Source organism: Mesoplodon mirus, assembly GCF_964341445.2.
Source record: "Mesoplodon mirus genome assembly, chromosome: 2".
NCBI classification, from domain to species: Eukaryota; Metazoa; Chordata; class Mammalia; order Artiodactyla; family Ziphiidae; genus Mesoplodon; species Mesoplodon mirus.
The window spans coordinates 202,005,135-202,017,740 of record NC_138977.1 but is presented as its reverse complement, the minus strand read 5'-3'; the positions used below and the strand labels follow the sequence as shown (position 1 = coordinate 202,017,740).

At 42.8% G+C, this 12,606-nt stretch overlaps 1 protein-coding gene across 2 annotated transcripts in view; it reads left to right on the top strand.

The window, feature by feature from the left end:
• CPN1 (carboxypeptidase N subunit 1) overlaps positions 1-1,674 on the top strand; it is a 34,475-nt gene extending 32,801 nt beyond the window's left edge. The window contains exon 9 of one of the 2 annotated variants that reach the window (XM_082631639.1): positions 781-1,674. In XM_082631639.1, coding sequence (XP_082487765.1) covers positions 781-939 — 159 coding nt within the window. In that variant the 3' untranslated portion in view covers positions 940-1,674. The remainder of the gene's footprint in view (positions 1-780) is intronic. The other variant, XM_082631640.1, reaches the window with a different exon arrangement.
• The last annotated feature ends 10,932 nt before the right edge of the window (positions 1,675-12,606 follow it).

The following is a 12,606-nucleotide window of genomic DNA, read 5'->3' as shown; positions in this document are numbered from 1 at the left end:
AGGTCTGTCTGTCACATGTTTTCCAACTCCCCGCTGGCTTCAGCAGCTCACACTGTTCCCAGGGCCTGAAAGCCAAGGATGCCTCTGGGGAGTGTGGTTAGAACACTGTGCCACACCCTCGCCTTTTCCTTCCTGGGACAGCTCTATGGCTTCTGCACAGCCAGCACATCCCACACTTGTCAGTCAGAAGCATCTTTACCTCTGAGTGCATGGCCAGAAAGGAAGTTTCAATGTACTGCTGGAAACAGTACATGAATGCACATGGACACTGGGAATTTAAGAATCCATACTAATAATCTATATCATCTCTACTATCTCTATTTCCAAACAATTATGACAGAAAGTTTAGTTCTGAAGGTCTGAGGCATTCTTTGGCATTCCTGAGCACAACGCCTATGATTCCCAGAGTCAGCATAAAGGGGATTATTGTGGCACCATCGATCTCAGTTCTTGTGCTGAACAACAGTATCGGTAAAATCACGGTTTGAGGTGTAGATATAATTTTTTCTATTACAAATAAATAAATGTACATTAAGTTCATGTCGATATACCCTATGTATCACCAGTGATTATGTGCCACTTTGAGGGGAATATTAGCCAAGCCTGTATGACACCACCAATGCTGCTCTGGGTGGTTGCTGTGATATTCTCCTTGGTCCCTTATCCTCAGAACCCGGAACCATGGTAAAACAAGGTCCAAACTGGTCTTCTGATAATTTCAATCCTAGGAAATGGAAAACTGATTCCTGTGCTCTCCTAGCTTCTTTTTCTTTTTTCCAGGTTAATTTCCAACTCAAGAGAAGCACTCCTCCAGCAGCCCCTAAGAGGAGAGGCCCCAACTCAGGGCATAGAGGCAGAGTCTTACCAAAGAAAGTACAGCCCCGGGCAGCTAGGAAAAAAGAAATGATGATGAAACAGTCCCAGAGAGTCCCTGCCTGAAATCCACAGTCCCCGGGGCAACACTTTAGAAAGGCTTTGTTCCCACTCTCACACCAGATGAAGCATTCTTTCTATTTTATTATCTGAGACATATTTAAATATAAACATATTCACAACAATTCAGAATGGTCTCCATCTGTTCCAAGGGTAAACCCTCTGATGCAGCAGTACATACATGCAGTGGTGTTCAGTAAGATTTTCTGATTCTGAGGGTATGGTTTAGGTCCAGAAGGCTCTATGCCAGTCTACGCTGTGTCCAGAGACTGGTTCTGGCTGGTTAGTCACTCTCTAGCAGAGAGCCTGCAACGCAGTAAGTACCCAATGAAGGTTTCTGGATGAATGGCTGAAAGGCTGAAATGATCCATCATTACATAGCAAGACCAGGTGACCAATTCTTCTGAAATCCCAGAGGACTGTTTCAACAAGAGCCAATAGTTTCTTATTAAGAAAAGGATTTCACACACAAACACCTAGTCCTGCTGCTTCATACATGGGCATTTTAAACAATACGCCTCTTTCAAACATTTTCTGGGCATATAAGTGTAATGCAGATGCCCCTATGGAATGACTGTGTCCTGACCCTGTGCCAGGGATACACAGCACTCTCCACCCCACTGAGTTCTCCAGAACGAACCCATTTGTACTAAAAGTGTTATTAAGCAAAGTAGATGTCATTGACTATTTTGAAGGCATGTGTAGTCTTTCATCACACATCAGGCGAGTTCATAAACCGCCACTGGGCCTGCTGGGGTTCCCAAGTACCCTGTCCCCAGGGTTTGCTGGGGGTTCTTTACCCATCATCACCCATTTCAGGGAGCCTCAGTGAGACGGGGCAGAGGCTCCATTTCCCCTGACTTGCTCTACCTCCCCCAAACGTGTCAGCCTCCCCCACTGGCGCCCCAGCCTCTAACTCACCCAGACCTTTCTTAACATTGAGCAAAGTAGCTGCTCCCAACAAGTATGCCCACACCCACCAGAAACCAAGTGGTGCTACAGCTGTGACAGTCCACCCTCTGTAGGAGGCCGTTCAAGATTAGGATTAACACATGATTTACCTTTGTTACTTGAGCAATCTCTCAATCTGCGGTTAAAAGGGAAACAGAAGAAAAATATACCTTTTCCCATTTAAAAAGGAAATTCTCTCCTCAGGTGATGTTTTCTTTCTTCCCAATTTTAATCCCATATCCCTTGGTTCCCTTCTTATTGTTAGAAAGAAGGAGCTACTTGAGAGGGCTCTTTTCAATTCAGTGAGACTTTGTGCCTGAGGTTGCCATATGCAGTCGATTTTTCCAGATTGTCTGAATATCACTTACTTTGATTTCACCTTCCCTTGTACATAGCCATTTAACAGAGCTGATGTTTGCAAAGTATGGTTACAGTGCTTTCTCTGGTCCAACCGTATGCTTTTATTTATTCATTTATTCATTCATTCATGCAGGGGATATTCACTGAGTCCTTGCTCTCAATAAATGCAGAGAATACAAAGAGAAATAAGATACAGCTCATTATCTCAGGGCTGCCGTGACCTAGTTGGGAAGACAAATAGGTCATTACATTGCCTTGTGATAATTGCTGTGATGCAGTGAACTCTGGGGCAGGGGGATGGGGAGACTGTGCAAAGGCCCCTACCATAGTCTCGGGAAGATCAGGAAAGGCATATCAGAGTTCATGAAGTCTACGGTGAGATGTAATAAGGTCAGATAAATAGGCATTGGCCAGGGGAAGAGAAATGGGGGAGCAAGAGTTAGGTTGAGGGGACTGCAAGTACCGAGGGCTGGAGGCTCCGGAGAGGGCGGCCTTTGGGGAGCTGCAAGAAATTCAGCACAGGGGGAGTGAGTGAGGTGCCCAGAGAGGCCAGTGGGGTGGGGAGGGGCCAGACCGTGCAGGACCTTTGAACCATATTACAGAGCTTGGACTTTATCCTGAGAAGAACAAGGAGCCGTTGGAGGGTTCCACTGAGAGGAGCAACAGAATCAGATTTAGAGCCATCACCCTGGCTGCGGCCTCAAGAGCTGGCTGGAGCAGCAGCAAGGCTGACTCAGTGAGAAGGCTGCTGAGAGCCGGGTGAGAAGGTGGCCCAAACTGGGGCTGGGCAACAGGGGTGGGGACCACCAGACAACTCATGAGTTACCCAGAGGGCTTCCTGTCAGCCCCCGATGGCTTCACTGTCCTCTTCAAGATTTGCAGCCATCTCATTCAGGCACTCCCAGCCTGCCATCCTGAGGATTTTAAGCACTAAAGGAGATGCAGGTTTTCAACCAAACCTTAAAGACTATCCTGAGTAAAATTCACCCAAGCAGGAGGTGATAATACAGACAGACTATTATATGGAAAATACAGGGTCTGGCTGTGACTGTACAAAAATTTCTCAATATGGAGGAAGGATGTGAAATCAGAGCTGATGGGGGAGAGAGAGGGCAGGATTCAGAGGACAAGAAGGAACGTCCTCCAACTTTGAGTCCAGCATTCTCCTGGCCAGGAGCCTTTCTATTTTATGTCTAGGATCTTATTTTAAAGAGGAAGTCTTCTGCACAAAATGCCAGCCTAGATAGATAACGTTTCCCAAAGGGGTAGAATACTGTAGTTAAGGGCATGGATTTTGGACTCTGACAGACCTGAGTTTTAATCCTAGCTCTGTTCCTTATTTGCTGCATGACCTTGAACAAGTAACTTACCTTCTCTGAATCATGGTTACTCATCTGGAAAAAAGAAATGGAGATAATATCTACCTTCACTTGGGATTAAAGGTGAGACTCTCATAAATCAGTAGGGAGGGGAAGGCAGCTCCTGCCCTGGACCCTCCTCAGAGGATTATCACTCATCAGACTAGTCGATTGTAAACCAGTGAGGCTGACAGGGACATCGTGGACTTAGGGGTGCAAAGGGGAGTTTGGAAGTGAGGCAGATCCCGAGGAGCTGAACCCCGCCTACCCTGTCTCTCTCTCTCTCTCTCTCTTTTTTTTTTAAATCTCATGTGCTGGAAGGTCTGTGTTTGTTCCGTATTCTTCCTATAGCACTTTTCCTTCCAGATTGAAGACTTTTTTGATACAGTGATTTTCCTCATGTGACTAGATAGGAGAATTTCCAATTTTCAGACAGGATGATACCTAATGACTGTTGGACCTGGTACTGGTGCCTGAAGAAGTTTCTGCTCTGGTAAGCTGTGACTACCTTACCTTTTCATTTTACTCCGCCCAGCACTCAGAACAGTGCCTGGTATATAGAAACACAGCAAACATATTTGTTGAGTGAATGATTCCAGGATTATTTTCACATTTTTTCCTCCTCCTCTCCTCTTTGACCATTTTTCTTCTTTTATCTAGTATAGTTTTGAGCATGCATTTTTTGTGTGTGTGTGGTTCACGGGCCTCCAACTGTTGTGGCCTCTCCCATCGCGGAGCACAGGCTCCGGACGCGAAGGCTCAGCGGCCATGGCTCACGGGCCCAGCCGCTCCGCAGCATGTGGGATCTTCCCGGACCAGGGCACGAGCCCGTGTCCCCTGCATCGGCAGGCGGACTCTCAACCACTGTGCCACCAGGGAAGCCCCTGAGCATGCATTTTTAAAATTATTATTATAAACCATGGTAGGCAGAATTCTAAAATGAGTCCCCATGACCCTTGCCCTTGTATAATCCCTCCCCTTGTAGGTGGATGTGACTGTGATAAGATATCACTCCCCTACTTATGTTCCACTATATGGCAAGAGGATTTTGCAATGTGATCAAGGTTCCAAGCCAGCTGGTTCTGAGTTAATCAAACAGGAGATTATCTTGGGTGGACCTAACCTAAACTGAACAGCCTTTTATAAGCAGAGAGTTTCTCTCCCAGGCCTGGGAGGAAGAAAGCAGACAGATAGGTTGTGAACTGCCTGTGAAGAGAAGCAGCCCTAGGAGATGTGAGTGGTGCCAGGCAACAGCTGGCAAGAAAATGGGGACACAGTTATACACCACAAGGAAATGGATTGTGTCGACAGTTTGAATCAGCTTGAGCCCACACTTGGGTGCAGCCTTGTGAGATGGCAGCAGGGGATCCAGCTAAACCATGTCCAGACCCCTGACCAGTAGAAACTGGGGGATAATACACTCATGCCATTTGAAGCCTCTACATTTATGCTAAGTTGTTACACAATAATAGAAAACTAATATACAAACTATCTCAAATTGTTTTGTAAATTAGGATATAAACCAATAAAACATAAATAACCAATTGTGATCACCCTACGGAGTGGTATGGCTGCCATGCTTCTACCTCAAATAGAATGTATGTGAAACAAAGAACAGGGAAAAACAAAACCATACAACTCTTTTTAAATAAGATGGCTGGTATAGTCAAGAGTTCAAGAGTACATGTCTGTGACAGCAGGGACTTCAGCCTTTGGATAACTGTAGTTTCTTGCTTACAATAGTTCCCATTATTTGCACCAAATTGTTTGTTACTAGATTGTGGAGATGTACCACTGGCACAAATACTAAAGCAAGAGAAAATTTAAAGCATGTCCAGAGACTCTGTAGACAGAACTCTTCTTTAAATGGAGGCTCTTCTGCCCTTCCCAAAGAGCCAAAATCAATAAACAGTGTGTGACATCCTAAACTCTTCTACTCACCTTCAGGACACTTTGAAGGAAAAGCAGGACAGGAGCCCTCGTTAAGTAGCCAAACGTAATTTCTCCCAGTTGGAAATTTTATTCTAAAACAAAAAAATCCCAGTACAGTGGTGTCAAGTTTTTTATCTACGAAAGACCCAAGATATGGATTCAGAGCAGTTCATTCATCTGACAGATAGTTGAGTCCTTTTATGAATCAGACCCTGTGTTGTCTGTGTTAAGAGCCAGGGAGATGGTGGTAAACCAGAGAGACACGGTTCCTACCTATTTGGATTCTGAGGGTTTGAGGGAGAGACAAAGAATAAAACAAGTTCGTTAAACAAATACATAAAAAGAATTACTAGCTGAGAAGTGGTACTGAGAGACGAAATGCCAGGGGATCTATTGGAAATAGGATGGTTAGGGAAGACTTCTCTGAAGAGGTGATTTTTGGGCTGAGATACAAAGGATAAGAAAAATAAAGGCTTATAAAGAATAGGAATGAAAAGTACAGGCAGAAGGAGTAGCAAGGCCAAGGACCCTGCAGCAGGAAAGAGCCTGGCTGCTTCGAGCAGCTGCATCTCCTGGGTCTAAGGATGTGTGTGTGTGTGTGTGTTTGTGTGTTTAGCTTCCCAATCTATGATCTAACATCCTAGAAGCCTAACCCAGCATAGGTCCAAGACACAGCATAGCATCCAAACCACATTTAGTCTAGTCATAAATGAGCCAATAAGATTCACTTTTTCCATGGCCACAGAAAACGTCCCTAACAAGACCAGCCATCTCAAAAACAAGGATTGAGAAAGTGGAACACACTGGTTTGGGACAAATCTGCCACCAGAACAGGAGAAGTCAAAGTTCATGCGTCTGGAGCATCATCTTCACATATGTGGTACGATGATTTGTCTAATACACAGACTCCCAACATATACCCTGTGCCAACACTCCGTCATGCCCACCTTCTGCCTAGCATATTACTTCACTTCAACTTTAACACTAACTTCATTCTGGCTATTAAGCCTGAGTAAACATTCCTCCTGGGCAAATGCCTAAGCAAACATCACTTCTCTCTCTCCTCCCAAAAGTTAAATTCCACTATGTGTAAAGGCTTTTTCCCCTCTCACTTTCTCTTATTCCTCCCCTCTGCACTTACCGTTCCTGCCCGCGCCCCTTCCCCTCATGGATCTTTCCCTCTCCTACCTTCATTCTCTTCACTTCCCACACATTCCCTGCACCTTTGCCCTCACCCCATCAAGGGCCCTGCTGCATGTGGGATGTGGCTTCACCTAGAAGCAAGGGACCTGGAGCCATTGCCACATGGGTGACCAGCAGCTAAGGAGAAGCCTTCAGGGGTGGTGCCTATTTCTGCTGACACATCACTTCTTATTGCCCAGCCCCAGGGAGCAGGCAGATAAAACTGTCACTTGGATCCATGCCTACCCCACAGGAGGAGGGAGGAAAGGCCTCTTTGACTTCCTTTCAGATTGTCTCACATGAGGCCTTTGGAATGAAGAGTCCATCCTGGGCATTAGATCAAAGGAGTCGAGTGAATTTCCTTAAATCCTTTCTGGACTCAGTTGAAGTACAAATAAACTGAGAAATAAAAGGATCACAACTTTATTATTTTTTGTATATCCAAATATAGTATTTTACATACACTGTAGTTTATAGCAGACTTATTTCACAGACAGTTTAAAAAGAAATTTCTTTAATGGAAGGTGCTATGGACCGAATGTTTGTGTCCCCCCCAAATTCATACATTGAAGCCCTAATGTGATGGTATTTGGAGATGGAAACTTTGGAAAGTCACTAGGTCACCAGGGGGAAGCCCCCATGATGGCACTGGTGTCCTTATAAGAAGAGGAAGAGAGCTAGCTCTTCCACTCTCCCTGCCACGCGAGGCTACAAGAAGGCCATCTCCAAGCCAGGAAGCAGGTCTTCACCAGAACCTGGCCATGCCTGGCATCCTGATCTCAGTCTTCCCAGCCTCCAGAACTGTGAGAAATAAGTGTTTGTTGTTTGAGCTACCCAGTTTCTGGTAATTTGTTATAGCAGCTGGAGCAGACTAAGACAGAGGGATAGATAAATGGTCTGCTAACTTTCCATTTTAGACTAACTTTCTATTAAGGACTATTAGAAAAATACAATTGCAATCTACCATCACCATCAATTCATAAACACTCTAATGCCAAAAATTAGAAAGATATAATCTCAGAATTAAAAAGTGTTATCAATGAAATTATTTTTCTCATTTTGCTAGGGAACTGTAAACATTTCATCTCAGACTAGCACTTCTGAACCAGTAGTTTAAAGATGGGACTGTTAGTCGTTCAAATAACTAAAAATTTATAAGAAGGGTTTTCGGACACGGCTGGATCCAGGTGCCCCAGTTATGTGGGCTGAAATCTTTCTCCACTTCTTTATTTCATTGTCTTCAGTGGTGGCTGCCTTCTCACACAGGTGCTCTCTTGAAGGACTAGATTACCCACAGCAGCTTCAAGTTTGTATTCTACCAGGCTAGCAACAAACTATTGATTCTAGGGCCTGACTCTCAAGAGCACAAATTGAGTGACATGTCTGTCCCAAAAACCGTCATGGTGACTCTGATTGGTCAATCTGGGGTTGTATGCCCACTCCCAGAAGGCAGAAGGTAGGTATGGGAAACCAGTGTAGGAGAGTTGGTTCCCGTCTTTTAAAAACAACAAAACACTGTTACCAAATAAAGAAGAATGGATGATTGTGGACAATAACAACAAAAGAACATTACAATTTTATTAAAATCAAGCACTGTTATAATTTTACTATGACTCTTAACTCAAGTGAACTCAGTCATTTGACAAACATTTATCAGACACACCTATGTGCCAGGCACTTTGCTAGGCAATAGGACACAAAGATAAATCCACTAGTCTCTGCCTTTGATGAACTCAGCTAATGTGAGGAGAGGGAGAGGTGGACAATTTTTACAACAGTGTGTGAAGCGACTAGATCAGCCCTGTCAAAGGACTGAATCATAGTCCTTGTTAGTTCCTTAGTTTGCTTGACTAATACAGACCTGACTTAGTACAGCTTGAAGTTGGATGACTCCTTTATGTGAAACACTTTACACTAATTTCAAACAGATATATATCATGTAGGAGGTGGGGGTAGGAGGGACATGAACTTGACCACAGTTCAATAAGAGACAGCTATGTGGTCCAGCTCCTTAGGCAGGTAATACATTCCCAGACTGTGTTCAAAAGCACAGTGTCATATCAAAAGAGCACAGTTCCACCAGGCCACACAAGAGTCAGCCTTCCTCTGGAGTGTGATTTATAGTTCCCAGAACATTTTCAGGAAGGACATTGAAGGTCATGATGTCACTAAGTCTCATGGATGCACCAGGATAAAACATTGCCAAGAGAAGAAAAACACGGCCGCTTCAGAGAAAAGTTCTGAAACTATCTGAGTGGGGAGCCCAGATTGCACGGTGGAAAGACTTTGGCAGATGGTGGTTTGAACCCTAGCTTTGTCATTTACAAGATCTGTTATCTTGGGGGTAAAGTATCACAAGTAGTACTCAAAATATTCTTTAGGACAACTCAAGTGGTGCATGAGCCAGTTTTGCTTGATGTTCTGATCAAGCAATAAATTACCTAGAAAGTTATTCTTTACATCTTTCTGAATATATCAAGAAGAAAGTTTCTCTTTGGTTCTAACTTTCTAACACTGACTAGTTTCGTTTTTTCTTTAACAAATGGAGAGTAGCCCTCAAGCTCAGAATTAGAATTTAATAACCATTTTGGGGCTTCCCTGGTGGCGCAGTGGTTAAGAATCTGCCTGCCAATGCAGAGGACATGGGTTCGAGCCCTGGTCCACGAAGATCCCACATGCCACGGAGTAGCTAAGCCTGTGTGCCACAACTACTGAAGCCTGCGTGCCTAAAGTCCATGCTCTGCAACAAGAGAAGCCACCGCAGTGAGAAGCCCACGCACTGCAACAAAGAGTAGCCCCCACTAGCCGCAACTAGAGAAAGCCCGCGTGCAGCAACGAAGACCCAATGCAGCCCCAAAAAACTAATTAATTAATTAATTAAAAATAAATAAATAAAAGAACTAAAAACATTTTAAAAAGTAACCATTTTGTTTTCACTGTATCTGTTTTAAAGATTACCTCCTATTAATTACAATCTATATACTGGTTTTACATTTATGGGAGTGGTACAAAATTTCCCTTAAAAAGTGAAGTGAGTAAATTTAAATAAAAATATTTTAAAAGTTAGAAAGTTGGTGTGCCATTTAGTCAAGAACTATTGTGATGGTTTTCTGAGAGTGCAAGATTATGGCAAAAAGTGGTATAGGAATGACTAAAGTATGGGAAGTGTGGAAAGCACTAGGCCAGCTGTTTAACCCCAGGGAGCCTCAGTTCCTCATTTATAAGCTAAAGATAACAATTACTTGCTGGGTTGTTGTCATGATATGTGCTAAGAAAAAACAACCAATATTATTTGGAGAAGGAAATGATTACCTTGATTATTTTTCTTCATTATTGTAGACAACCTGGGAAAGAAAATAAAGACGGTTTATAAATTAATTTTCAAGAATTATTGATTCTATTCAAATGGGGGAACCCAGGTTCTGTTTCTTGGGGTAATAACTTTTTTTGTGATTAATAAAAGAAAAAAGATAGGGACATCTCTGGCAGTCCAGTGGTTAAGACTTTGCCTTCCAATGCAGGGGGTGTGGGTTCGATCCCTGGTCGGGGAGCTAAGATCACACATGCCTCGAGGCCAAAAAACCAAAACATAAAACAGAAGCAATATTGTAACAAATTCAATAAACACTTTAAAAAATGGTCCACATCAAAAAAGTATCTTAAAAAAAAGAAAAAAGATAATATATGGTAAGTTCTTAACATAAGGCTAGCTCTCAATAAACATTTACTATAAACTTGTCTTCAGTATTTCAGCTTCCCTTTTCTTTCCTTCCCCTATCTCCTTCTAGATCCCCAAATATCTTCTTTCTTTCTTGTCTCCTCATGGAAATAGGAAGAGATCTGATAGTGTCACTTAAATATATTTTGATGGATACACAAGAGAATGAGTTTTTTCCAAAATATTACCTCAACTAGGCATTAACATTTTAAGGTAGATTTGTTTGTTTTCCAGTTTGATTTTTACTTCCAATTATGAAAGAATTTCCTGTTCCTCATTAAACCAATTTCAAGCTTCTGCAAGCAGATAGGAAGAGAAGAAGCCCCTAGGAAACACTATATTAATATGTAAGAAAAACCCTTAAGATAAACATGATACAGTCCTTTTTTTGAATTCAGAACTTCCTTACAAAACGGGAATTGGCTTTACTTTTGCCAACTGGTGTCTATTCCTATATGGAACCAAATGGCCTCCATTGTCTTCTTCTAGGACCTGGCCTTGCCTCCGCGCAAGTCCACTAGACAGATACCCTCCCTCAAAAATCACCCTGGACTCCTCCCTTCCCCAAGAGAGAAGCAGACTTCCCCCAGCCTTCCTTCCTCCACTCAACTAGAGTCCCCTCCTTTCTGTCCCGGTGCATTCTGGCACCAGTTTAATGAATAGTTATTAGTGTTTCCAAGTGCTATCTCTTCTTTCTCTGACATAGAAGACTAAACCTATGCCTTCTATATTCTACCACTAAGTTGTTCCAGAGGGAAACCTTGGGGAGTTGCCTTTAATTTGCAGCAAAACCATGGACACTGTTAGTGACGCAGTCCATCATGACAGCGATGGATACTTGAGTGTGTCCTAACACGCTGGATTTAGATTCAGACGTGGGATCAAAGGATGACACGCCTAAATAATTTTGATGAGATTAATCAAAATGCACAGGAATTGATTTTGGTTTATTGAGGATTATCCAGGGAAAAAAACAAACTTCTTAATATTGCACATGCAGATACTATTATTATTGCTAACAAAGAAGTTCCACATACATTTACCTCTTTTGATCCTTTTCATTTCAGTCCCTTCAGTTGAGGATATTTTATAATGTATCAATACATTGACTTAAAATGAAATTCAAACTCCTTATCATGGCCCATCAGGCCCAGGATGATCTTCACCCTTGTTTGTTTTATAATTTCATCCCATAGTACTTGCTTTCTTTCTCACACAGCCTTCTCTTCTGTTCTGAAACTGAGAAAGTTGTTTTCCACTTCAGAGCTTTGAACCTTCAGTTTCTCCCACCGGAAAGGTACTTCCTCAACTCTTTACACAGCTGATTCCTTCTTATCATTTTGGTCTCAAGTAAATGTTATGTCCCCAGAGACTTCCCTGACCACCAACCACTGTATTCAAAGGTTTCCACTTCTTCTTTTGGCCCTTATTAGACCAGATCCTCATCTAAACCACAGCACACAGTGATTCTGTACTCACTTCTCTCAAGGACTGTGTATAACTTGTACCATTCCCCTTGCATGGGAGAGACGTTAATTCATTACATACAATGGATGCCTAGGGCATTAGGGTTTAATTCTCTACGATCTAATTTATCATATCATCTAGGTTATTTCCTTCACAGCATTCACCATACCCTGTAATTATTTGGCTTACTGTTTGTTTATTTATCTATTGTCTATTACCCTACTCTAGAATGTGAGCTCCATGAGAGCAGGGTGCTTATTGGTTGTCTTTGTCAGGCTGAATCCCAAACATCCAGCATGATGCTTGTCGCATTGCAAATGTTGCATTGTAAATCTTTGTTGATGAGTGAAAGAATATTATTTTGATGATTCAGAATCTTCACGATGCCCTAGGGCAGTGGTTCTTAAACTTTAGTGTACTCACCAAAGAACCCACTTCCAAAGATTTAGATTCAGTAATCAGATCATTCTGAAACTGACTCTTTTAGGTAAAAGAAACAGGTCCCAGTCGGGCTGGGTGTACATTAAGACATCCAAAGTTCTTTTCTTTTCTTTTCTTTTTTTGTAGCCGTGCTGCACAGCTTGCAGGATCTTGGTTCCCTGACCAGGGATCGAACCCGGACTCCTGGCAGTGGAAGTGTGGAGTCCTAACCACTGGACCATCAGGGGATTCCCAGTTGTTTTCTTTTTTAAATGAAATGCTTGA